This window comes from Lithobates pipiens, unplaced genomic scaffold (genome assembly GCF_037356315.1).
Source record: "Lithobates pipiens isolate NorthernLeopardFrog02 unplaced genomic scaffold, aLitPip1_a1.2 Scaffold_8, whole genome shotgun sequence".
Classification (NCBI taxonomy): domain Eukaryota; kingdom Metazoa; phylum Chordata; class Amphibia; order Anura; family Ranidae; genus Lithobates; species Lithobates pipiens.
The window spans coordinates 531671953-531696577 of record NW_027507903.1 but is presented as its reverse complement, the minus strand read 5'-3'; the positions used below and the strand labels follow the sequence as shown (position 1 = coordinate 531696577).

General features: G+C 41.2%; 1 protein-coding gene across 3 annotated transcripts in view; it reads left to right on the top strand.

The window, feature by feature from the left end:
- LOC143960710 (uncharacterized) overlaps positions 1–24625 on the top strand; it is a 142564-nt gene that overhangs the window by 67255 nt on the left and 50684 nt on the right. For all 3 annotated transcript variants that reach the window (XR_013270363.1, XM_077469537.1, XM_077469535.1), the window contains exons 5-10: positions 4764–4836; positions 6037–6231; positions 9253–9334; positions 9425–9541; positions 9729–11411; positions 12403–12566. Coding sequence is in view for 2 of the 3 variants with exons in the window: in XM_077469537.1 (XP_077325663.1) it covers positions 4764–4836; positions 6037–6231; positions 9253–9334; positions 9425–9541; positions 9729–11411; positions 12403–12566 (2314 nt within the window). In the remaining variant the exon portion in view is untranslated. The remainder of the gene's footprint in view (positions 1–4763; positions 4837–6036; positions 6232–9252; positions 9335–9424; positions 9542–9728; positions 11412–12402; positions 12567–24625) is intronic.

Here is a 24625-nt window from a genome sequence, read left to right as displayed (position 1 = left end):
GTCTATTTCTAATTCTGTCCTCTGTTAGCCATGAGGGTGCTTCTTGTAATATGTCATGAGGATAAACACTGCAGTTTGGATCACTGAAGCCCCCCGATTCCCTTGTGAAGACTAAGTACATAGAGAAAGAGGTCGGGACTTTAAATGAGGTGTCTATATTGTGGCTAATCGAAGGAGTCAAAGTGAAACATGAACAAGTATTTATTTGTTTGTCATGATTCAGTAGGTAAATGGCAGACAATACATGCAATAATGGCAGATAATATAACAAATCATGTATCCAATACATTTACATGTTAAAAGCATGAATAGAATATACAATAGTATTGTCCTCAATAATATAACAATCATTATAATATAACAGTTATAATCCAAGGCATTGCCTGAATCCAAAGACCATGTAAGTATGTATGCATTGCATCTAGTTTAGGTCTGACGCGTTTCATGGGATCTATCCAATCTTCAGGGGCAGATGCATGCTACATCTATAAAAATAAGTATATCAAAATCAACCATTCATAGACAAAAATGGAAAAGAATGAATATACATACAGGGAGGATGATATGGTCATCCCTATAAGACTCACATATGCTTAGTGTGAAACAAACACACCGCTGGGGTGCTAGGGCCAAAAGGAATGCCTGGTCCGGAAGCTGTGGTAGTAGGGTCCAATAGGAACACAGGGAGCATGAGTATAGATGTAACCCAGAGTATCTGGAACAGAATGACAAAGGGGCTCCATTCTGTGGATCAATAAAAAACATAAACTGATATCAAGGCAGCGTAAGTCCCCAGAAAATTTAATAAAATCCTGGGATTAAAACCACATATGAAATAAATGTCATAATGCTAGTGGTAGTTACCTAGTGTTTCTGATATAGGAGTAAAAGTAAGCGATGTCTGGTGCTGACTGCACAGGATGTGTATCAGTCAGAGGACTGACTGTGAATGAAAGAAGTGTGTTTAAATGCTCCCTGTGTAATGAGCGGACCCCGTCCAGTGGGAGTGTACACCAGTAGTAACAGGTGCAGACTGCACAGATTATGTATCAATGTGAGAACTGGCTGTAAATGAAAAAAGTCTATTTGGATGATCCCTGTGTAGCACGCGGACCTCACCCAGTATCACACAAGGCATGACATTTAGGACGGGTGCCAGAGTCAGGGCAGAAACCGCTCATTGAACCCCAGACATCCATCCCACCGTCAGCGAAGATGGTAACACCTGCTTGTGTCAGCAAAAGATGCAAAGCATCGACTGGAGATGCATGTTACCATGCTTGTGAGACTAAGGAGAAGAATAAATTCAATACCTTCGCCATCTCCCCATCCTTTGTAACCGGATTTCCTTCCTCATTCTTTATGGGGCCAATATGATCTGTCCACACACTTTTTTACTATTTATATACTTAAAGAATTTCTTGGGAATTTTTTTGCTCTCCTCTGCCTTTCGTGTTCTATCTTAGCCACCCTAATTGCACCCTTACATTTCTTGTTACATTCTTTGTAAAGTCTGAATGCTGATGATGATCCCTCAGCCTTGTCTTTTTTGAAGGCCTTCTCCTTTGCTTTTATATGCATTTTTACATTGGAGTTAAGCCATCTAGGACTTTTTTTTGCTCTTTTAAATGTATTTCCCAATGGCATGCACTGGCTAAGATACACTGTGTTAGATACACTGTAAGTGAAGCTTTGAGTTTAGCAAAAGTTTTCCTAAGGTTTGTCTTTAAAAATAAAGGATCTGACGTGTATCTATCGGCATGAGCATGTCAGTTTTGTCTTTTATTATAGGAGAATGATTTTTTGTGCAGTCTTGCTGGTGTAAACAGTAACAGCAGGTGTTGAGTGGTACCTAGAAAAGAGGAACTATCTTTCTATAACTAAATTTACCACTCAATGTAAAAACAGCATCAATACATTTTTTATTGCTGTGTATATATAATATAACATACATATGTAGAGATTCTATTGGATCTCTACCATTAAGTCTTATTATGATATTACAGGATTGTATTATAATACAGGATTTATATAGTGCCAACAGTTTGCTCAGCGCTTTACAACATGAGGGCAGACTGTACAGTTACAATACAATTCAATACATCGGTAGTACCAGTATCAATAACATATGTGAAGCAGCTAGAGACATTTTTGGGGACATTCTCTTTTGATACTCATCAGGTCAATCATAGAACACTTTGCATTCACTGAGAATGCAAATGTGGAGAAGTAGGGAAGTAGGGAGATGATGTCATGATCTCTACTTTATCTAATCAGGGAACGCTTTGCATTCAAAGGGAATAATGGAAGGCATTCTGTGAACAGTGTGTGTGCCACACAAGAGCCCCCTGTGGTTACTAAGCAGCAGGGAAGCCACTCAGCAGAAGACCCAGAAGTCAGTGGCGATAATTGTAGTAGCAGTGAATACTACAGTGATTCTCAGTTTCAGCAGTGGTCCCACATGTATGGCATATGCTTACTTACATTGGTACAAGCCACACCATTGTATCTGTAGCACTGTATATTTGGTTCTGTACTTTGCCTCTTAAAGTTGTAAACCCTTACAAACCACTTTGACCTACAGGTAAGCCTAGATTAAGGGCTTACCTGTAGGTCCAAGAAATATCTCCTAAACCTACACAGTTTAGGAGATATTTACAAAAAGACAGGCACCGTTGTCTACGGCGCAGGCGCACTGGGTATGCCGCTGCTAACGGCGATATGCCGTTAGTGGTGGCTCCCGTAGACATGCACGGGAGTGACGTCATCGCTGCTCCGGTGCTGTGCACATACCCAGAAGAAGATGGACTCTCTGTGCTACAGGGGACAGCAGTGATAACGCTGGCTCCTGTGTCAGGTAAGTGACACATAATGGGCTACTATGCTAAACAGTAGACAAATATAGCTCAAATAATGACTGTGAATCAAAAGCAATAGAACTCTATGGTACTATCTGGATGATTTCAGGGGACTCCTCAAGATGCGTAACCCTGAGAGCAGAGGCAAAAACTTGAAAAATCCACAAATCACTAAATGGCAGACACTGTAATGGACTGACCACCTCTCTATTTGGACTGGGCTCAATGAGTCCAGGGAGGAGGAGAGCAGAAGAATGACCCTTTCTTATATCAGACCTTTTCCTCTGTCCCCTGGCACCACAGGCCCACAAATTCATAAACACTGCACCTAGTTCCGTGGTTAATAGCGTAACTCTCAAGCCAGACTACCCCGCTCATGCACTACATATACTGAGCCCCAGGTATGTGTGTGCGTGCCCGTATGGCACCAATAACTTCAGTCCCTTGGAAGAAGAAAGCCTTGAATCTTCGGCTAGCCACTTTAGTAGGAGCGATGCGAAGTGTACTGTGCGACTCCTGGAGCAGAAAGAACACTTTTACTGCCTGGCAGTGGGTGAGTACAGCACAGTGTTCTTTTTATGTAGGTAACCACAGGCAATGTTGTCTGCATGTAGTGTCTCTGTATCTCTGTAAAATGGGCAAGTGCCCGCTAAACAATCCTGCGATCGAGGCCCAAACTAAATGTCCTGGATCAAGAAAACTCTTCAGGTAGTCTGACTGGTCACCTCACAACTGGAACGCTTCACGCAACACCTCTCCCCGAGTCTGGTCTTCTCCTTGCCTCGTAATATCTGCCCCAAGCCTCAACTCCCGGTCAGCCTCCGGGTCTCTCTCTTCTTTTTCCCCAGAGCATACTGGGGTGTCCCGTTCTGTTCCCATAGAAGGCTATGAGGCTGTTTGTGTTAAGGACCACATGTTCCACATAAGGTAAATCTAGAAGAAATGTGAAAAGGAGGGGATAGGTATGGCGCTGCTCTTATTAAGAGGTGACCTACAACCTCTAAATACTTGAGGGGTGTGTGTCACGGGTGCATTTAGTGAAAAAAGTGACTAAACGTGCACAAAATAAATATTAATCATAATACAATCATAATACAATCACAATGTACAATCATTAGTGCGTGTTATAGCACACGATAATGTGCATTGCCTTAAAGCAGCCCGTTCATAGTGAATGGGCTGCCAACAGAACACAGCAGATAAAAATTTGTGTGATGCTTTTTTTTAACAATGCGGCACAACATATGGTATTGTGCGTTAGGCTCTACTGTACACTGCGTTTAGGGTGCATTCACAATGAATGGCACCACACATAGGCATTGCCCTGCGTGGTAACACGTTTAACATGTATTGCCACAATGCAGAAGGATAATTAGGCCCTCACTGTTTGCCTTCATACAGGAAACTATTTCAGAAGAGATAGATAGAATTTGATTCACAATGTACGCTTCCATAAGTCTCTTCCCATTCCAAAACATCAGCCTCATCCCCCTGCTGCATGTTATAAGTCCTGATGCTGCTCTGTGGTGGTGCAGTATGATACATTTTGAGTGTGCTGTGAATGCAACAGACAAAAAACTGGATTAGCTTCATTATTTCACTGTAGCATGAGCGTTGTAGTGTGCTGCAGGCTACTGTGCTTGTACTTTTGGGAGCCATTCTAAATACTGGTCCAAGATGCTAAAAGTGTAGAATTAGTATTCTGTTAAGTGAAATAGTTACATAGATAGTCTGGTTAAAAAAAGACACAAGTTCATTTAGTTCAACAAATAAAAGGGAAATAATTCAGGGCAATAATGTCCATTGGAAAGATAGTGTCTGATAAGACTGCTAATTTTTACTTACTGTTTTTTTAATTTTTTACACATATGTATAATTAAGTAATTTGTGTCCTTTTTATATAAGCGGATTTTGGTGTCTCTGCGGTGAACAACCAGGCGTTACAGCGACGGAGCTCTTTTATTGGAACGCCTTACTGGTGAGTACAATTAATTATGCAGTACAGAGTTTCTTTAACTGTACATTGTAATAAGCATAGAATGACTATATGGCTTTGAAATTAAAGGGGATATCTGGATTGTTTAATTCTGCTTTAAACACTGTGATCTTGCTTCTTTTTGTTCTTGGGCAGGGGCTTATAAAACCTTAATGATATTACCAGTTCATCAGAGTCTGATAAGCACCAATATAATTTAGTGAACCTACCTCTTTTCAGTTGTACTGCTCCTTTTGACCCGGGGCATTGTGCATTCAGTCTTGTGACAGATTTTTTTTATGTGTTCCCATTTTGCGGACATGATCGGATAGTGGCGGGTGTCAGCGGATCAGGTTCGCTTGAAAAACTGACAGGCGGACCTGATCACACAGCCCCTGTGAAAGTGGCCTTATGGTATACATTAACTCTCCAGCCCTCTCCTTAACATTGAACAGCAGAGGAAAAAAGTTTTGGAGTTTTTCAGAAAAGAGCAAGTAAAATGTAAACAGTAATTTTTAAGATTTATTTTTATTTTTATTTAAGTTATGCAATGCGAATGAGAACATGACAAATTTAAAGTAGGTTTTATTTGTTTCTGGTTGTCCATGTGTATTTCACCACCTGCAGATTGTATAATGCCCAATTTTCAGGGGGTTGGTTTATTTACTAGGACCAAAAAATTCATATTGTACCTTCACAATACAATTATCAGACCCATATATGTCAAGATAATAATTGCCCCTATTATTGCAATGTTTTATTGTATCACTTTCCTGCTGCCTCTTTTCTCCTCAGCTATTCACCTCTTTCCCTTTCCTACATTTCTCTTTTCTCTAGAATCTCAAGTTAAGATTGCCCATTTCACAAATTACATTTGGTTTTGAGTATCCATTGACATGTACAGTGACACCTTTCTGCTGCTTTTGTCAATTATCTGGATATGTCAATGATCATAATACTCCTTCCATTCTTTGTATACCATTCTGTTTATTGCCAATTTAAGTTTTACAGTTTTGACACATTGCTGGATTTCTCTTTTGTAAAACCAATAAAAACCACTGAAATTACAAAAAAATAAACTTCTATTATAATCCACTCTAATTTTTATAATTGGTCTACTGCTTTGAAAAGTGCATTGTTCTGTTTATAGCCCATATGTCAGAGCCCTACTTTACATGGCACTATCTCTTCTCACGGTTACAGGATGGCACCGGAGGTTGTGACCTGTGAGACGTGCAAAGATGCTCCATATGATTATAAGGCTGATGTATGGTCTCTTGGTGTCACTCTTATTGAGCTGGCTGAGACTCAGCCACCAAACCATGAAATGAACCCAACCCGTGTCTTGCTGAAGATTCTCAAGTCCCAACCACCAAGTCTAAAGTATCGTCATTTGTGGTAAGAAAGCAACTCCTATTTACAACTGGGTGATACATTCTGAAATGTATCAGTTATCAAACTAAATTAATAACCTGACCAATTCTGTGGGAATCTGAAAACTCTTCCTTTTACACAAGGATATATGAAAATTATTATGTTCGCTTATCATAAAGTGCATTAGAGTTTAATGTTTTTATTTATTCATTCATTTATAACCATGTGGGCAGGACTTAGGTGCCCATGTGGGGGACAAGTGGGACTGTACTCTCTAATGCCTGAACTGGGAGCTGCGGTCATGTGACAGTCAACATTGTGACAAGTGTTACTAAACCCAGGAGTCTGCATTCACTATATCTGGTCTCCCATAGTACACAGTACATGGAAATGCAATTGTTTTAGTAAATATAAACTGCTAAATACCTTTTCTCATCAGCAGTATATAGCAATCTTGAGGCTTCTATCAGTTCCTGTTAAAGCTTGTAGGAGGAGTTTTCATACTATACTGAGCTGTCCTACCAGGATCCAGAACCTTTTATCCTCTGTCTGGACAGTGCTGATTGGCCCTGTGCCAATCATATGCACTCTCCCAAGAAAAAAAACCTTTCTAGCAATACACACCAAACTGAGCATGTGCAGCCTGACTCCAAAGACTCTGCCTTATCCGGACATGTTTTGGAGTCAGTGGAAGAAGAGGAGGATCTGTGCATACAGGATCACACAGCCTTTTTACACAATGCAGAGGATTAACTCCTTAGGTTCCACTGTGAGTATAATAAGCATGCTTTACTACATATACAGACTGATTTTACTGTTGTGGGTTTAGTAACACATTAAGGCAGGTCTCCTGGACTTAGAAGCGAGCTGCAATTACACTTTTAACTTGTTTTCCCTGTAACTTTATTCTGATGACACTAAGCAATTCAGACCCTCTCATGTATAGAGAACACCTCTTACCAGGTGTACAGCATTTTGAGGCCCCTATCACTGAGCCTATACTGGGCTCAACCAATCCAGCAGTTCAGGTCACCTCTCTCCCAGTGACACATCCAATGGTTGCTATGGGATACAGGAAATGTGCTCTCTCCCTCTAACCTTTGTGCTTGCTCTCTTCTCCAGGGGCCCCTCTACAGTACATACTCTCTTCCATGACTAAAGGCTGTGTCCCTAGGCACTCTGTGCCACAGGTCTGGTCCCAAGGAGTGGGGAACCAACCGCTAGCAGGGGTGCCAAACACTTAACCCCCTCCACTACCAGAGGAACTGCCACCCTTCTCCTAGATGATTTGCTGCATTGCATGTGACACAAACACTGCAGTCCTTAGCAACAACACATTAAAGTGGTTGTAAACCCTTACAAACCACTTTGACCTACAGGTAAGCCTAGATTAAGGCTTACCTGTAGGTCCAAGAAATATCTCCTAAACCTATACGGTTTAGGAGATATTTGCCTGAAGACAGGCACCGCTGTCTACGGCGCATGCGCCATAGACAGCAGCGTGCAGGCGCACTGAGCGCGGCATTTCCAAGAACAGAGCTGCCGCACGTGTCGGCTCCCGTGCGCATGCGCGGGAGTGACGTTATCACGGCTCCGCCGAATGACAGCGGTGGAGCTGCGAGACCCCACCGAAAAGATGGATGCGCCGGACTACAGGGGACAGCGGTGACATCGCTGGCTCCTGTGTCAGGTAAGTGACACATAATGGGCTACTATGCGATGCATAGTAGTCCATTATGCTTTGCCTTTGCAGGGAATGAAAGAGGAAGTAAACCCATCAGGGTTTACTTCCTCTTTAACTTCCACTCAACAGTACTATGCGTATTAGGCCCATATAGTGCATCTCCCCTTAGCCCAGTCCCCTTGTTGTGTTGCAAGCCCTGTACCTTGATAGACCAGGCAATTTAATTAACAGTTAACAATATCTATACTGAAGAAAGGCAAACATACAGGAACAGTTTCTGTAAAGCAGCTTCTCACACACATTCCTGTACAGAGGTGTTCATAGCCCATAAGGTAATCCTACCTGAATACAAGCAGAGAGTCCATTGTTTTTTAGAGGCAAGTGTCCATAAGGCAAATAATCCACAAAAGGCAGCAAGTATCCTTAAAACAATAAGTCCACAGCTGGCAGTTAAGAGTCCACAGAGTCCTTAGGCTCCCAGCCCCTCAGGGAACCCCAACTGAAATCCCCCCTCCCCCCACCCCACCCCAGCAGAGAGGGGCAATGACTGACAGAGTAACAGCCTACATTTTGGCAGTGTTTGCCTCTTGAAAATCTAGCCAATCACTTCCTCATATCAACCACACATCACATCCACATTGTAACAATTTGCACCTGGCTGGCTCAGTAAACTTGCAGACATGAGCCCAGACAGGAAGAACAGCACAGCTTGAGACAGATAGTTGCAGAACAACAGAAAAACATTAACCCCCTTGTAGGCACCTGCCTACAAGCTTTTACTCTCAAACCTGGAGAGGACAGCCCAACCCAAAAGACCCAGATACTGGTGCATACTGAGAGGAGCCCTTTTCAAAACCTCAAAGCAACACAGCAGTGAAAAGCACAGAACAGCTTTGGCCTCACTTATATTGAGATATGTACAGATTTGATCAGTAAAGGTAATCCAACCTGATGTCTATAAAAAAAAACTGTTGTGGGAGAATAAAGAGGCTGCCTTTCCTTGCTTCTCCTTCTGAAAATAGTAGTTTACAACTGTGATGCTCATTCAGTGCTTTCCGTAGCTTTGGAATCACTGGCCAGAAGCAAGCATGTAGAAAGATTCTGCATGCCCGTTTCACCTCAGTGACCCAGAAATAATTAAAGCAAAGGAACTAGTATTCTTAGAATAATTTCACCCTCCAAATTTCTCACAGAACAGATTTGCTTTGGATGAATGTGGGAAAGCTAACAGATTGCTTTATACATAAGATCAGCTAATCTAAATGGCCCTGAGACCAATAGGTTGTAGGTTTAGTGTCTTTAACCTCATATGATCATTTATCATGGTTTGTTTACTAAGAATGTGTTTTAACTCTAATTAGGTCACCAGATTTTTTGAGTTTTCTCCACAAATGTTTACAGAGGAACCCTCAGGATCGATCCTCAGCTACTGACCTTCTTGAGGTTAGTTATAATGAAGAATACCCATTGATTCTGGTTACAAATTCACAAAAAACATCAGTAAACAAAAAAAATGCATGTTTTTTTTCCAAGCATCCATTTGTGTCTAGTGTCACCGACAACACCCCTCTGAGAGAATTAGTGGCTGAGCTTCTTGCAGACATCATGGAGGAGGAAGAAGTTGGGAGTCAGAAGGATGGCATTTCTGAGGCAAGCAAAATGAAAATGTATTGTCAACTTGAATGTATGATTTATTTTTCAAAATATAATAGGAGTAATACAACTTTGAAAGTATTGTCTGTGCCTAAATCTAATGCTAACAGAATGCCCCAGAAATAAGTATAAATACTGTTTCTGTTGTCTAGCACTCATTAACACCTTGCAATATTTCCTGCAGATTGATCTTCCACTTGAAAGCAACAGTGAAGATGACAATGTGAGAGATCCTAAATCTCCAGCAGAGAAGTCTTCCATTAAAGCAGAGACTAAATGCACAACAAATGGCTCGCACATGTCTATTCAAATTCAAGAAGACCCCGTGAAAGACCTTAACCAGAAGCCACCAATTCCAGTACAGAGAGGGACAAGTTTCTTGAAACAGATGCGCAGACTCTCTGCCCCCTCACTTTCCAAAGAAATCAGGGCATCTGTAAAGTGGAAAGTTGATAGTGAGCACAGTCACATAAGTGAGAGAGAGCTGGCTAAATGGAATAACAACCGCGCTTTCCAGAATGTTGCAATTACCCCACCCAGCTCAGAAATGACAAAACATTCCTCTTCTTCAACTCTTGGTGCAAAGGTGGAGAACACCCAACTTATAGAGGAAATCAGCAGAAATTATATGAATGTAGAAGAGGGTTCTAAAGAGATTTCTGAAAAATATATACATGACACACAGAATTTACTCCCAGAAAATGTTCAAGACAACAGTGTTATTATAGACCATTCCGATTTCCTCAATACCAAGGAAAAAGCCATACAAAAATTTGATCCCGTTTCACCTGTCTGTCCCATGCCAGGGTGGAGAAGTAGTGAAGACCTCTGTATTTCTTCTAAGAAGATAGGTAGAACATTGTCAATGCCAGGCCGTTTAAAAAAATGTTCTTGGATAAAACTTAAATCAAATGACTCTACAAGTAAATTAGATGGTGCAGAAGGAGAAACTACTAAGCACACTGACCAGCAGAAACCTCATGAGGATTTAAGGAATGACAAAAATGAGGTGGTGATTGAATGTTCTTCATCTGTTTCTGCAAAACAATCTGATGTACAGCAATGGGACTATTCAATTTCAAGGGAGAAGAGAGCATCAGTAAAATGGGAAAGTGAAAGAGGTCAGGGTGCAACAAATATAAAAGTAAATCATGTACTTTCACACAATCCACACAATATTTCTGGCCTTGGAGAAACCCAAGAATGCAGCCAAGAAATAGCTCCAAATATTTCTGAAAGAGAATGTATAGACACTATACTCTGCCAGCCACAGATATCCACATATATATCAGCTAAGGAACATGGAGAGTCTGCAGAGGCCATTGTAACCAATATTGCAAATGCAAAGGACAGTAATGAAGTAGTAAACTACAATTACACCGACACATGTGGACAAACATATGCAGATTCAGTGTCACCTGACCATATTAGACAGATCAGCAGGGACAAGGCAAATTTGCCGAATTCCTCTGGGAAAGTCCTGCGGAGATGGACATTACCCCTTTCAGAAAGTGAAAAAATGATTTTGCCACAGGACACATCTCAGGAAACAAAGCCAGAATTTAAAATCATGGTGGGTATTATTGGTCTGGACAACAGAAAGTGTTCCTCAACCAGAGGACACAGAGTGAGATTTGAGGAAAATGTTATTGTGCAGGCTGTGGGAGAGAAAACAGTCAGCACTGGTGAGCAAGGTGTTGTTAAAAGATGTAATAATAAAACCACACCAAAGAAAAAAATAAACTTTGCTCGATGTTCATGGACTGTCCTACCCAGTGAGCTCAACGATGGGGCTATTGAGGAAAACGAAGGACCTGCATATCTTCGAGATGGAACATTGGACTCAAGTTTGCAGAATGCACAGGAGGTAGGGGACCTCTGTAATCTTATGTAAAGCTGGCCATACACTGGTAGAATTTTGATAGCAATATTTTATTTTAATAACCTTTGTTCAATTTTCTAATCATTGTGGATGTCAAATCAATGTTTATTTTCGACCTCAAAAGACAACAAATTTCGAAGAAGATAGGTTAAAAGAGCTAATGTACACTTTCCAAAGTACGTGCTCCCTTTGAAAAGTAAATGTGAGTAAATTCTGGTAAAAATGTCTGTGTTCATTTTTAATACCCAATGATGTGTAATAAAAAACAAAAAAAACAGGGTTTTTGGTAGCACACGATTGGGTATTCAAAGTGAACATAGGTTCACCTCTACCCTTTTGTTAAAAGAAGTATGGGATTTTGCTTTTATCAAGAATCATACTTACCTAGGTGGATGCAGCATCAGTCCAATGCTGCATCTGTCCTCCATGGTCTCAGACTCAGAACCGAGCTATCAAACAGCGGCTCTCTGCTCTAACATCCCCCACGCGGGCGTTCAATGGAGCACTGGGCTGTGGAGGGGGCAGGAGTGACCGCCTCAGCCTCTCAGCAGCTTGCTGAGCTGGGTGCCGGTCCAGGCATGTGGGTGATTCCCGACCATATGGTCGCAATCTTGCCCAAGCCTGGACTGGCCATCAGCCAGCAGTGGGCTTCAGCCCACTGTCTGCTGAAAATGGGTCACAGGAGTGCAGAACAAACTACACTTCTGTGATCCACAGGACAACTACAGCCAAAAGAGCTTTGGCTGTACTTCTCCTTTAAATCAACTCCAGTGTGTTTTAAATGTACAGTAATCTTTTAATACTTCTATAATCTTCCATAATCAGGTTTTTTATTTTTCACGCTCTTTTAATTTAGTTCTTCTAGTTGTCTTTGGGGAAACACCTGGTCATAGCAGCCCAAACATATCTTATGAAATTACAATGAACTAAAGAGAATGTTTATAGCAAAGTAATCTGATTTTCTTTTTCTGCTCAGGGGGTAGAAATGCATTTAGATCAAATTGAAAATATTACCGAACATGCTGGCAGAACTGTACGGATTACACGGAGGTTCGTGGTGGATGGAAAGGAAATGAAAGTGTCATCCTGTAAACGAAAAGCTGATTCAAACAACGTAGATATAAAAGAGCGTTCAGTTAGGTGAGGATGTAATTTCAAATCTTTTCTTCATCTATTTAGGTTGTGCTGATATACTTGTGATACATTTAGTGCTGTAGTGTATCTCCCCTATGATGATCATAGAAAAACTTTATGAATAACCAAAAAAGACTTAAGCTAGCCATACACACATAGGTTTTTTTGTTGTTGTTTGCCTGCAAGTTGGTGAAAAAATTCCACCCATGCTTAACAGTGCAGATAGACAAATCTGCTGCAGATATTGTATTCTGACAGCTGGCTCCACCTGAACAGGGCCAACATCAAATTGGAAGCAGTCATTGTTTGGTTAACAATTTTCTGACGGCTTCTTTGATTGCTCGATTACCTTGTACACACTGCTAGTTTTGTTCAACCCCAACATTCGACTGCCATACACACGGGCCAAAGGTGGGCCGGTTTCTATTGAACTGGCCAATGCTGCCTAAAATTTTAAATTTGGCTTAAGATGCCAGCAGGACCATGGAGCAATTTTTTTTACCAGGAACTTGCTGATATTTTCCCCCCGTGTATGGCCAGCTTAAGTTATCCATCTAGACTTCCTGTTTTAGGGTGGCCAGAACTGGTCTGATCTTTACAACTGATGCAACAAATTCAAGAATGGCTTCAGATGATCGAGCCATGTGGATCATGTTTCCTTAAAGTGGTTGTAACCCTAAAACAATATATATGACCCTGTTCCTTTAAAGCATGAATAACAGCACAGTGCTTGTGCTGTGTATTTTGTCCCTTTCTATCATCTAAAATACATGGCTGATCCTGCCTGGTGCTACCCCCCCCTTCTGTAAACTGACCATGTTTATCATGGCTGCTGAGCCCTGATACCATGGTAAGTTTATGTGTCTCTATCAGCCTGTACCCTCGCCTCTCCCGTGAGCTATCTTCTCCCCGCCCCTCCCCTCCTGCTGCTATACTATGTAATATAACTATCTGTACTCAGTAAAATCGCCTCTGTTATATCCTGCTATATTGCTCACTGCTTTTTTTAAAATAAAAATTAAGCAGCGCAATACCTTATTAAAGAGTGCCACTGTGCGGTCACGTGACCGCCCGCTGCTCTCCTCCAGGATGATGTCAGAGGGACCCTCAGCCCCTCCCGCTCTGTAGTCCTCAGACCGGGGAAGAACAGCCCGGGATGCCAGCTGAGTGCACAGGGGCGCTGTAAAATAAGGTATTGTGCCATATCATTTTATTAAAACAAAGACACTGAGCGATATAGCGGGATATAACAGGGGATTTTACTACGTACAGATAGTGACTTTACAACCACTTTAACAAAGTGTACTGCTGACTGTAGTCAGTACTCTGAAGTTTAAAAAAAAAACATAATTGTCACAGTAATTGGCCAATGCAGTGGAAATGCTATATTATTTTTTTGGCCTACTTTCCCTTCCCTTCAGTGTGAATGGAGGAAATCCAAAAAGTGGCAAACAACTAACCACCAGCAATAACTTCCTGTGCCATCACCCACTTTTATTCCCTCTAAATTATCAACCTGTATCATGGCGTAGCTCTAGTTGGAATGCAGCGGGGTCTGGAAATAACTGAATGACAGGAAATTCACAAATTAGCTGCCAGCTTTGGAATTTGCAATGTAATTGGGTGCCTGTACATCGGATAGAAGAGAGGCAGCTCATTCTGTGAACCTCTCCTGTGCGTTAGCATTGCTTTCATTTGTCACAAACAACAAAGAACTATGGGAAGAAAGTAGCATGTCTAATGGAAGATGTGTCACTGAGAACTAGGAATGAGAAATCTGCTGGTCTTCAAATGACTCAACTCTGTGACCCACAATGATCACCTTTGATCGCAATGATCGGTTGGACCAATTAATACATGTGGCAAAGATACAGTGAAAGCTTTGGTAATTCCTTTCCATGTAGAAATGAAATGATTGGCATTCAGGTAACATGTATTAAATACTTTTGTGTAACAATCATTTCCGATGTGTGAAAATAATTTTTCCACGTGTATGAATATTCATTTTTAGTTAGTGGCATTCAGGGTTGAATTTTCCACTAGGTACATTAGGCATGTGCCTACAGGTGTCCTTCCTAGAGGGGCGCCCATCGGCATGAGTTTTTTTTTTAACCCTTTTTCTGCCAAGTCTGTACCAGCAGGGGTTTCACAAACAATCTGATGAATGCAGCCACCGATATTGTGTGTAAAACTGACAGGCAGACTCCAATCACTTCCACGCACCCCCTGTTACCGTCACCCCACTCTCATGCGGCCCCACCTCTTCTTGCCCATCTGCGGGCCCGAGACTGACATGGCGGCGTGCCGGCAAGTGGAGAGGAGGGAGAACAGCGGACATACATCCGCTCTCATCTCCTTCTTGTTCATGATCCGCAAAACGTTGTGTATGATGTCACTTTCGGTTCACACGGCCACTTTCTCCAGCTAGCATAGCTGGGAAGGGATATATTGCAATGTTTATAAGATAAAAATGTGATTTGCATTGCAATATATGCAGTGGAACCCAGAGGAGACATGCAGGGTCTTTTAGTCCCTGCATGTCTCATTAACCACTAAAGGACAGCCCCTAGGGCATGGGAGCCAATCACAGGTCCGGCAGACGTGATGTCGGCTTGGAACCCATCGATCGTTCATAGAGAGGCAGAACAGTGGTTTGGATGTAAACAAGGCAGATTGCTGTTCTGCTAGTAAGAAAGACAGAGATCTTGTGTTTCTGCTAAGCAGGAACACGTACCTCTGACTTTCTTTAGTTAATCCATCCCCCACACAGTTAGAAAACACTCCCAGGTAACACAGCCAACCCTTTGATAGCCCCTGATGTTAACCCCTTCCCTGTCAGTGTCATTTATACAGTGTCAGTGCATTTTTTTCTAGCACTGATCACTCTATTGGTATCACTGGTCCCCAAAAATTGTCACAGGGCCTAGGTTCACGCTGAGTGCGGGAATGAAATCATGTGAGTTCAGCTGAACTCGCAAGATTTCATTTCCACATGTCAGATCCCCGATATTGGGGGCAATTTCAGAGACATCTGTGTGGGTTTCTACACAGATGTCAATGGAAATCGCACCCCAAAATTACCAAAAGTAGTACAGAAACTACTTTTGGAAATAGGTGCAGCGCTGCAAATGCTTCGTCGCTCCGATTGGGATAGTGCCATTGCCAGCAATTGCCACCAATTTGGCATGCGATTTGACACGTCAAATCACATGTCAAATTGCACCAATGTGAACCAGGGCTTAGTGTCAGATTTGTCCGCCGCAATGTTGCAGTCTTACTAAAAATCGCAGATTTTCACCATTACTAGTAAAGAAATTGGCATTAAAACAAATTGATGAAGAAGTTATTGGATGTGTTTTATAGCAGAAAGTAAAACATTTTTTTCTTTTCAAAATTGACAGTAATTTTTTGTTTATAGTGCAAAAATGATCAAATACCACCAAAAGAAAGCTCTATTTGTGGGAAAACAAAAGGACATACATTTTTTATGGGTACACGACTGCGCCATTGTCAGTTAAAGCAACACAGTGCAGTATTGCAAAAAATGGCCTGGTCAGGAAGGGAGTAAAAACTTCCGGAGTTAAAGTGGTTAAAGAGAACCTCAAAGAAACTTTGTGGAAAAGTAAGTGTACCGAAGTAAGCAAACCAACCTACTCCCAGCGCAAAAATTCCAAGAAATATATTATTCTAGAAGCTTCTATAATAAAGTTAACAATCAGAAATAAATATGCTGAATAAAATCCAACATTAGCAGTGCTCAAATTAAAATTGTTATATAACAATTTGAATTTGAGCACTGCTAATGTTGGATTTTATTCAGCATATTTTCTCTGATAGTTAAAGAGAACTATTACCTAGAAATCATCATATAGGGGACTTTTTGTCCCCTATGGGATGAAAAAAGTAATTATTTTGCAAAAAAAATAAAGTTACACCCAAGGGCATAAAATTCCCCCCCACATATACACACTAATGTAAATGCATGCATCGGGGCGCCCACACGTGAAAACGTTGATTCAGTGCGAGCAATAATTCTAGCACAAGACCTCCTGTGTAACACTAAACCGATGACCTATACTGAGCTTTTGAAGCATCACCTATAGAAAGTATAGGGTACTGAAGTATGTCGCCATTTCAGGGGTGCACACAAATTTAAGGTTTGACATGTTGGGTATCTATTTACTCCGTGCTACCTGGTCTTTTATTTTTACCAAAAATGTGGGTGGTGTATTGCATTTCTTCACCCTAAAATTCACCTTAGTGTGCTTTTACTGAAAGTTTGAGTTTCCTAGACCTTTGTGGTAATTTATCAAGAAAAAAAAGTCAGTCTTACTGGGGGAGGGGGAGCTTCAGAATTCTCTGCCCATAGGCTTCTAAGATGTAAACTCGGTCCTGGTGACATTGCTTACTTTCATTGGGCAATGTACTGTATGATTAACCTTACATCTAATGGGCAGCCTGGCAGTTGAAAATTTACTAAAACTGTATCAGACAAAAATGGAGAATAGTAACCAATTAGCTTCTAGCCTTAGCTTATTCAGTTTATCTTTGAAAGCCAGAAACTGATTGGTTAACACGCACAACTGCTCTGGATTCTGGTTGCAGCTGTTTTAAAATCCCCTCTATGGTTCAAGACTAAATGTATTTTCACGTGAACATCATCCAGGAAGTTTATCTGTTAAGCTATCAATCTGGAGGACGGTTACTACATCTTCCCATGTACAGGATTTAGTCATCATGAGGTTGTTTTGTGCAAATTACCTTTTTAGACTTAACAACAATTTTAGCATACCGTCATTTCATAGCTACTTTTTGTGTCTAGATAAGTTGAACTTCAGTCAATGTGATGTTTTCTGGTTGTAATATACTGTATGTGTTTGCTATTACTAGAAAATTCAATGCCACATTATAAACACCCCATCAAGTAAAGTGTACAGTGGGTAATGTGCAGACTATAGATGCTCCCATTTTCCAGGCTATACCAAAATTTGTGAAGTTGCAGGCAGTTCATCTGCATAGGACCTTCCATGTTATTAGTGGCTGATTGATTGCCTATTACCTTATAAATCATATCAGAATTCAGAATGGCTGCCTTCACTGTGTCCAGCCATTTTTATCAAAGTGTACCTGTCTGTCATCAACAAACAGTGATGCTTACAGTAAAATGTACCCAGAAAGTATTCACAGCGCTCCACTTTGTCCACATTTTGTTATGTTATAGCCTTATTCCAAAGTGGATTAAATTAATTATTTTCCTGCAAAATTTACAAACAATACCCCATAATGACAATGTATAAAAAGTTTGTTTGAAATCTTTGCAAATTTATTAAATATAAAAAACAAATAAAAATCACACGTACATAAGTATTAACAGCCTTTGCTCAATACTTTGTTGAAGCAACTTTGGCATCAATTACAGTCTCATGTCTTTTTGAGTATGATGCTACAAGCTTGGCACACCTATTTTTTTGCCCCATTCTTTTTTGCAGGACCTCTCAAGCTCCATCAGGTTGGATGGGGAGCGTCGGTGCACAGCCATTTTTAGATCTCTCCAGAGATGTTCAACCGGGTTCAAGTCTGGGCTCTGGCTGGGCCACTCAACGACATTCACAGAGTTGATTCAGCCACTCCTTTGTTATCTTGGCTGTGTGCTTAGGGTTGTTGTCCTGTTGGAAGATGAACCTTCGCTCCAGTCTGAGGCCCAGAGCGCTCTGGAACAGGTTTTCATCAAGGATGTCTATGTACATTGCTGCATTCATCTTTCCCGCCATCCTGACTAGTCTTCCAGTTCCTGCCACTGAAAAACATTTCCACAGCATGATGCAGCCACCACCATGCTTCACTGTAAGGATGGTATTGGCCATGTGATGAGTGGCACCTGGTTTCCTCTAGACATGTTGTTTGCCATTCAGTTCAATCTTCGTTTCAACAGACCAGAGAATTTTGTTTCTGATGGTCTGAGAATCCTTTAGGTGTCTTTTTGGCAAACTCCAGGCGGGCTGTCATGTGCCCTTTACTGAGGAGTGGCTTCCATCTGGCTACTCCACCAAACAGGCCTGATTGGGGGAGTGCTTCAGAGATGGTTGTTCTTCTGGAAGGTTCTCCTCTCTCCACAGAGATACGCTAGAGCCCTGTCAGAGTGACCATCGGGTTCTTGGTCACGTCCCTAAGGCCCTTCTTCCTCAATCGCTCAGTTTGGTCAGGCGGCCCGCTGTAGGAAGATTCCTGGTGGTTCCAAACTTCTTCCATTTACGTATTGACATGGAAATGTATAGATAGGCAACTCCTATCCTCATATTGATTATTAGTTTCAAATAACATAGTAACAGATTTAAATCAGGACTCGAAAGAATGCAAACATGTAATGAAAACATTATAAGTGCCATGCGCACAGTGAGGGCAGTGTGCAATACATACAAAATAGAACACAATTATATACAGAACTTACAAATTTCCTTTACAGTCTCCTCTCTTTTGATCAATATTTTGATCACTAACCATACCTGCTATCACCTTTAACCTGGAACCTCCACACGCTTAGGTGGAGGTAGTCCTGGCCAAAGAAGAATGGCATTCTAGCTTAATTGTTGGCATGCTGACTTATCAGCATATGTAAACAGAGACAATTCTACATATAATGGAAGACATAGAAAAGACAAATATGACTTCAACATGGCTAAACTATATATATATATATATATATATATATATATATATATATATATATATATATATATATATATATATCCCTTACAATTAAAGTATTTGAATAAATAGTACCCTAGACTGTGATCGCAAGAGGAAAACAAATCAGACAGATATTTCTTTAATTTAGTCATTTTTGCAGTGTCTGGTGTGGATCCAGGTGACTTTTCCTTCAAGATTTGCAAAAATGTACATGAAATAGATGCTGTATTGGGTCCAAAATGTCCTCATATATAAATGTCTCTTAACAATCCACAAGTCACCTGGCTTTAGTTTCAGATCCTTCCAAACTGTTAGGATCTGGAATTGGAGAGAAAACACATAAATGAGTTTGTCAAAAACCTTAAAAGATCAGCAACATTCTCTCTGTGGGATCCGAATGGAGGACTTCAACCGCTGAGACAAAATATAAGCAAGTAACACACTCCTAAACCAAATCCCATAGGGAGAGAGTCCCACATCCCCTTAGGGTCTTGATAAAATATAAGAAAACATTTAGGCAAAAGTTTTCTAGTTTCTTACACTTTTTCTTTTTCTGCTACATTGTAGAGGGAGTGTAAAAATAGGATTTTTATAACAGCTTACCTGTAAAATCCTTTTCTTTGAGTACATCACGAGACACAGAGCCAGAAGATTTACTGAATGGGTTATACAGGCACCTCTAGGTGATGGACACTGGCACACCCTAGACAGGAAGTTTAGCTCCCTATATAACCCCTCCCCTTAATGTGGGTGCCTCAGTTTTGTAGCAAAGCAATATATGTGTATTAGAGGAGGGGAGGGACCTCTGTGTCCCAGAGATGTACTGGAAGAAAAGGATTTTTCAGGTAAGCTGTTATAAAACTCCTATTTTCTTTTTCGTACATCACGGGACACAGAGCCACAGTATTTACTGAATGGGATGTTCCAGAACAATGCTACCTGAGGGGAGGGAGATACAAACAAAAAGTAGGGTGCAATCAGACCTGAGGACCTTATACTGCTGCCTGCAGCACACTGCGCCCAAAGGCGATATCCTCATGTCTTCTCACATCCACCTGATAGAATCTGGTAAAAGTATGGACTGAAGACCAAGTTGCGGCCTTGCAGATTTGAGCCATGGAGGCCTGGTGATGCACTGCCCACGAAGCACTAACAGCCCTGATGGAGTGCGCTTTGATTTGAAAAGGTGTAACTTTCCTCTTCATCCATAAGCTTGAATAATTACTTGCCAAATCCACTTAGCAATAGTAGATTTCAACGCTGCCTGTCCTTTTCTAGGACCTTCAGGCAACACAAACAAAACATCTGTTTTTTTAACCCGAGCAGTCGCCTCCAAATAGATTTTGACCGCTCTCACTACATCCAGAGAATGTAGTGACCTTTCTTCCGTAGAACAGGGTTCTGGAAAAAATTAAGGCAGAACAATATCCTGGTTTAGATAAAAATCTGAAACCACCTTCGGTAGAAAGCTAGGATGAGGATGCAATACTACTCTATCCTTGTGAATGATTAAATATGACTCTTTACAAGAAAGAGCCGCTAATTCTTCTTGCAGAGGAAATGGCTACCAGAAAAACGAGCTTCCTTGTCAAAAGGACCAAGGGAATATAATGTAGCGACTCAAAAGGCTGTTTCTGTAATGCCGAGGGTTCAGGGGTGCTCTAAACTGTGCATTGAGCCGTGTTACCCCCTGTATAAAGCTTCGGACCAAAGCATTAATCAAGGTAGATATTACTGAGCCCTTAAAGCCCACGATTCTTCAGAATGTGGGTTTCAATAGCCAAACCGTTAAATTTAGCATTTGCAAGGTAGGATGGAACACTAGTCTCTGCGATAGCAGGTCTGGACTTGGTGGTAGGGTCCATGGGGCCCCTACCTCCATCTTTACTATTTCTGCATACCAAGATCTTCTGGGCTACCAGAAGCACCGACTTCTTTTCCTGCTTGATCCTGTGAAGAAGTTGTGGTAGCAGCAGAATAGGAGGGAATGCATAAATCAGTGAGAACTGATCCCATGGGGTCACCAACGCATCTGTCCCGCACCCAAGTGGATCCCTTGTTCTTGACACAAAGTTGTCAATCTTGTTGTTGAACTTGGACGCAAACAGATCTATGTCCGGGATCCCCCATCTTTGGCATATAGCCAGGAAGATGTTGGGGTGAAGAGACCATTCCCCCGGGAACAACTGCTGGTGACTTACAGTAAGTAGTCTGCCTGCCAGTTCTCTATCCCTGGAATGAAGCTTGCCAATATGCATGGCAAATGCTTTTCTGTCCAGGTTAGGATCTGGTTTACTTCTCCATGGGCTGCATGACTCCTGGTGCCCTCTTGGTGATTGATATAAGCCACTGCTGTGGCGTTGTTGGATTGGATCCTGACAGGACAACCCTGCAACCTCAATGTCCAGGCCTTTAGGGCTAGGTACGCTGCCCAAATCTCTAGAATGTTGATGGGTAAGGTCCTCTCGGTTTGGACCATTTCCCTTGGACAGTCGTCTCTTCCAGAACTGCTCCCTAACCTCAAACGCTGGCATCTGTTGTTACCACCTTCCAGGTATCTAGTAAGGATTTCCCTTTCCGCAGATTCTCGGGTACCAACCACCAACTGAGGTTCTAAGCACTATTGGCGACAAATGCATCAGAAAATCTAGCGCCTGGACTTTCTTGTTCCAGGCAGACAGGATACTGTTTTACATAGTTACATACATAGTTACATAGTTAGTCAGGTTGAAAAAAGACACATGTCCATCAAGTTCAACCAAAAAATAAAATAATAATAATATCATATAATCCCATATATCCAATTCTATACCCACAGTTGATCCAGAGGAAGGCAAAAAACCCCAGCAGAGCATGATCCAATTTGCTAAAGCAGGGGAAAAAAATTCCTTCCTGATCCCCCGAGAGGCAATCGGATTTTCCCTGGATCAACTTTACCTATAAATGTTAGTACCCAGTTATATTCTGTACACTTAGGAAATAATCCAGGCCCTTCTTAAAGCAATCCACTGAGCTGGCCAGAACCACCTCTGGCGGGAGTCTATTCCACATTTTCACAGCTCTTACTTTGAAGAAACCTTTCCGTATTTGGAGATGAAATCTCTTTTCCTCTAGACGTAAAGAGTGCCCCCTTGTCCTCTTTGTTGACTGTAAAGTGAATAACTCAACACCAAGTTCACTATATGGACCCCTTATATATTTGTACATGTTGATCATATCCCCCCTTAATCTCCTCTTATCAAGAGAGAATAAATTCAGTTCCTCTAATCTTTCCTCATAGCTGAGTTCCTCCATGCCTCTTATCAGTTTGGTTGCCCTTCTCTGCACTTTCTCCAGTTCCCCAATATCCTTTTTGAGAACTGGAGTCCAAAACTGAACGGCATATTCCAGATGAGGTCTTACTAATGATTTGAACAGGGGCAAAATGATATCTCTCTCTCTGGAGTCCATACCTCTTTTAATACAGGAAAGGACTTTGCTCGCTTTGGAAACCGCAGCTTGGAATTGCATGCTATTATTGAGCTTATGATCTACCAAAACCCCCAGATCCTTCTCCACTATGGATTCCCCCAGTTGTACTCCCCCTAGCATGTATGATGCATGCATATTCTAAGCCCCCAAGTGCATAACTTTACATTTATCAACATTAAACCTCATCTGCCACATAGTCGCCCAATTAGACAGAGCATTGAGGTCGGCTTGTAAATTGGAGACATCCTGTAAGGAGGTTATTCCACTGCATAACTTGGTGTCATCTGCAAAGACAGAAATGTTACTTTTGATCCCAGACCCAATATCATTTATAAAGATATTAAAAAGTAAGGGTCCCAGCACTGAACCTTGGGGTACACCACTGATAACCTTAGACCATTCAGAGTAAGAATCATTAACCACTACTCTTTGAATTCTGTCTTTTAGCCAGTTTTCTATCCATTTACAAATTGATCATTCCAAACCTGTAGACTTTACCTTACACATGAGCCGTGTGTGCGGAACTGTATCGAATGATTTCGCAAAATCCAAGTATACCACGTCCACCGCCACCCCTCTGTCCAAGGTTTTACTTACCACCTCATAAAAAGAAATCAGGTTTGTCTGACAACTTCTGTCTTTCATGAATCCATGCTGTCTGTTGCTTAAAATATTTCTTTCCTACAAGAACTCACCTATGTGGTCTTTTAATTATCCCTCCAGTATCTTCCAAACTATATAAGTTAAACTAACAGGTCTATAGTTACTTGCTAAAGACTTTGTTCCCTTTTTAAATATAGGCACCACATTGGCTGTGCGCCAATCCAGTGGTACTATTCCTGTCATTAATGAGTCCCTAAAAATTAGATACAATGGCTTTGAAATTACAGAGCTCAATTCTTTTAGGATCCGTAGGTGGATGCCATCAGGTCCAGGTGCTTTATCCACCTTAATTCTGTCCAAATATTTCTGGACCTTATCACTTTTGAGCCATTGTGGATTTGGGGCTGTGTCACTACCACCCCCATTATAGACATGAGCTCCCCCATGCTCCTTTGTATACACAGAGCTGAAGAAAGTATTTAATAAGTTAGCCTTCTCTTTGTCCCCAGTCACCCACTCCAGATTATTTTGTAAAGGGCCTACATGCTCAGACTTGACCTTTTTACTATTAATATATTTGAAGAATTTTTGGGGGTTTGTCCTACTATCTTTTGCAATCTGTCTTTCATTTAGAATTTTTGCATCCTTGATTTCCTTTTTAAATATTCTGTTATATTCTTTGTAACATTTAAATTACACTAGCATTCCTTCATTTTTATATTTTTTAAAAGCTCTTTTTTTTTATAGTTTATAGCTTTTTTAACTTTGGCCGTGAGCCACATCGGTTTTATTTTTAGCCTTTTAAACTTATTGCCCATGGAAATATACTTTGCCGTGAGATCACAAACAGTCTTTTTGAAGAATTCCTATTTCTGTTCTGTGCCCATTGATGCCAGTATTCCCTCCCAGTCTAAGTCCTGGAGAGCAGCCCTCATCCTTATAAAATTTGCTCTCTTGAAATTAGGTGTTTTTATCTTCCCCATATGTGATTTTTGCTTACAGCTAACATCAAATGAAATCATGTTATGGTCACTGCTACCCAGGTGTTCCTTTATCTGAACATTAGTAATACGTTCTGCATGGTTTGAGATTACCAGGTCCAACAGAGCATCATTCCTAGTTGGGGCCTCAATAAACTGGACCATAAAATTGTCCTGTAATAGGTTTATACATTTTTGCCCTTTAACTGTCCCAGCAGTGGCATTACCCCAGTCAATTTCTGGGTAGTTAAAATCCCCCATTATTATCACTGTCCCAGCCCTTGCAGCCCTTTCTATCTGTGCAAGGAGCTGAGTCTCCACCTC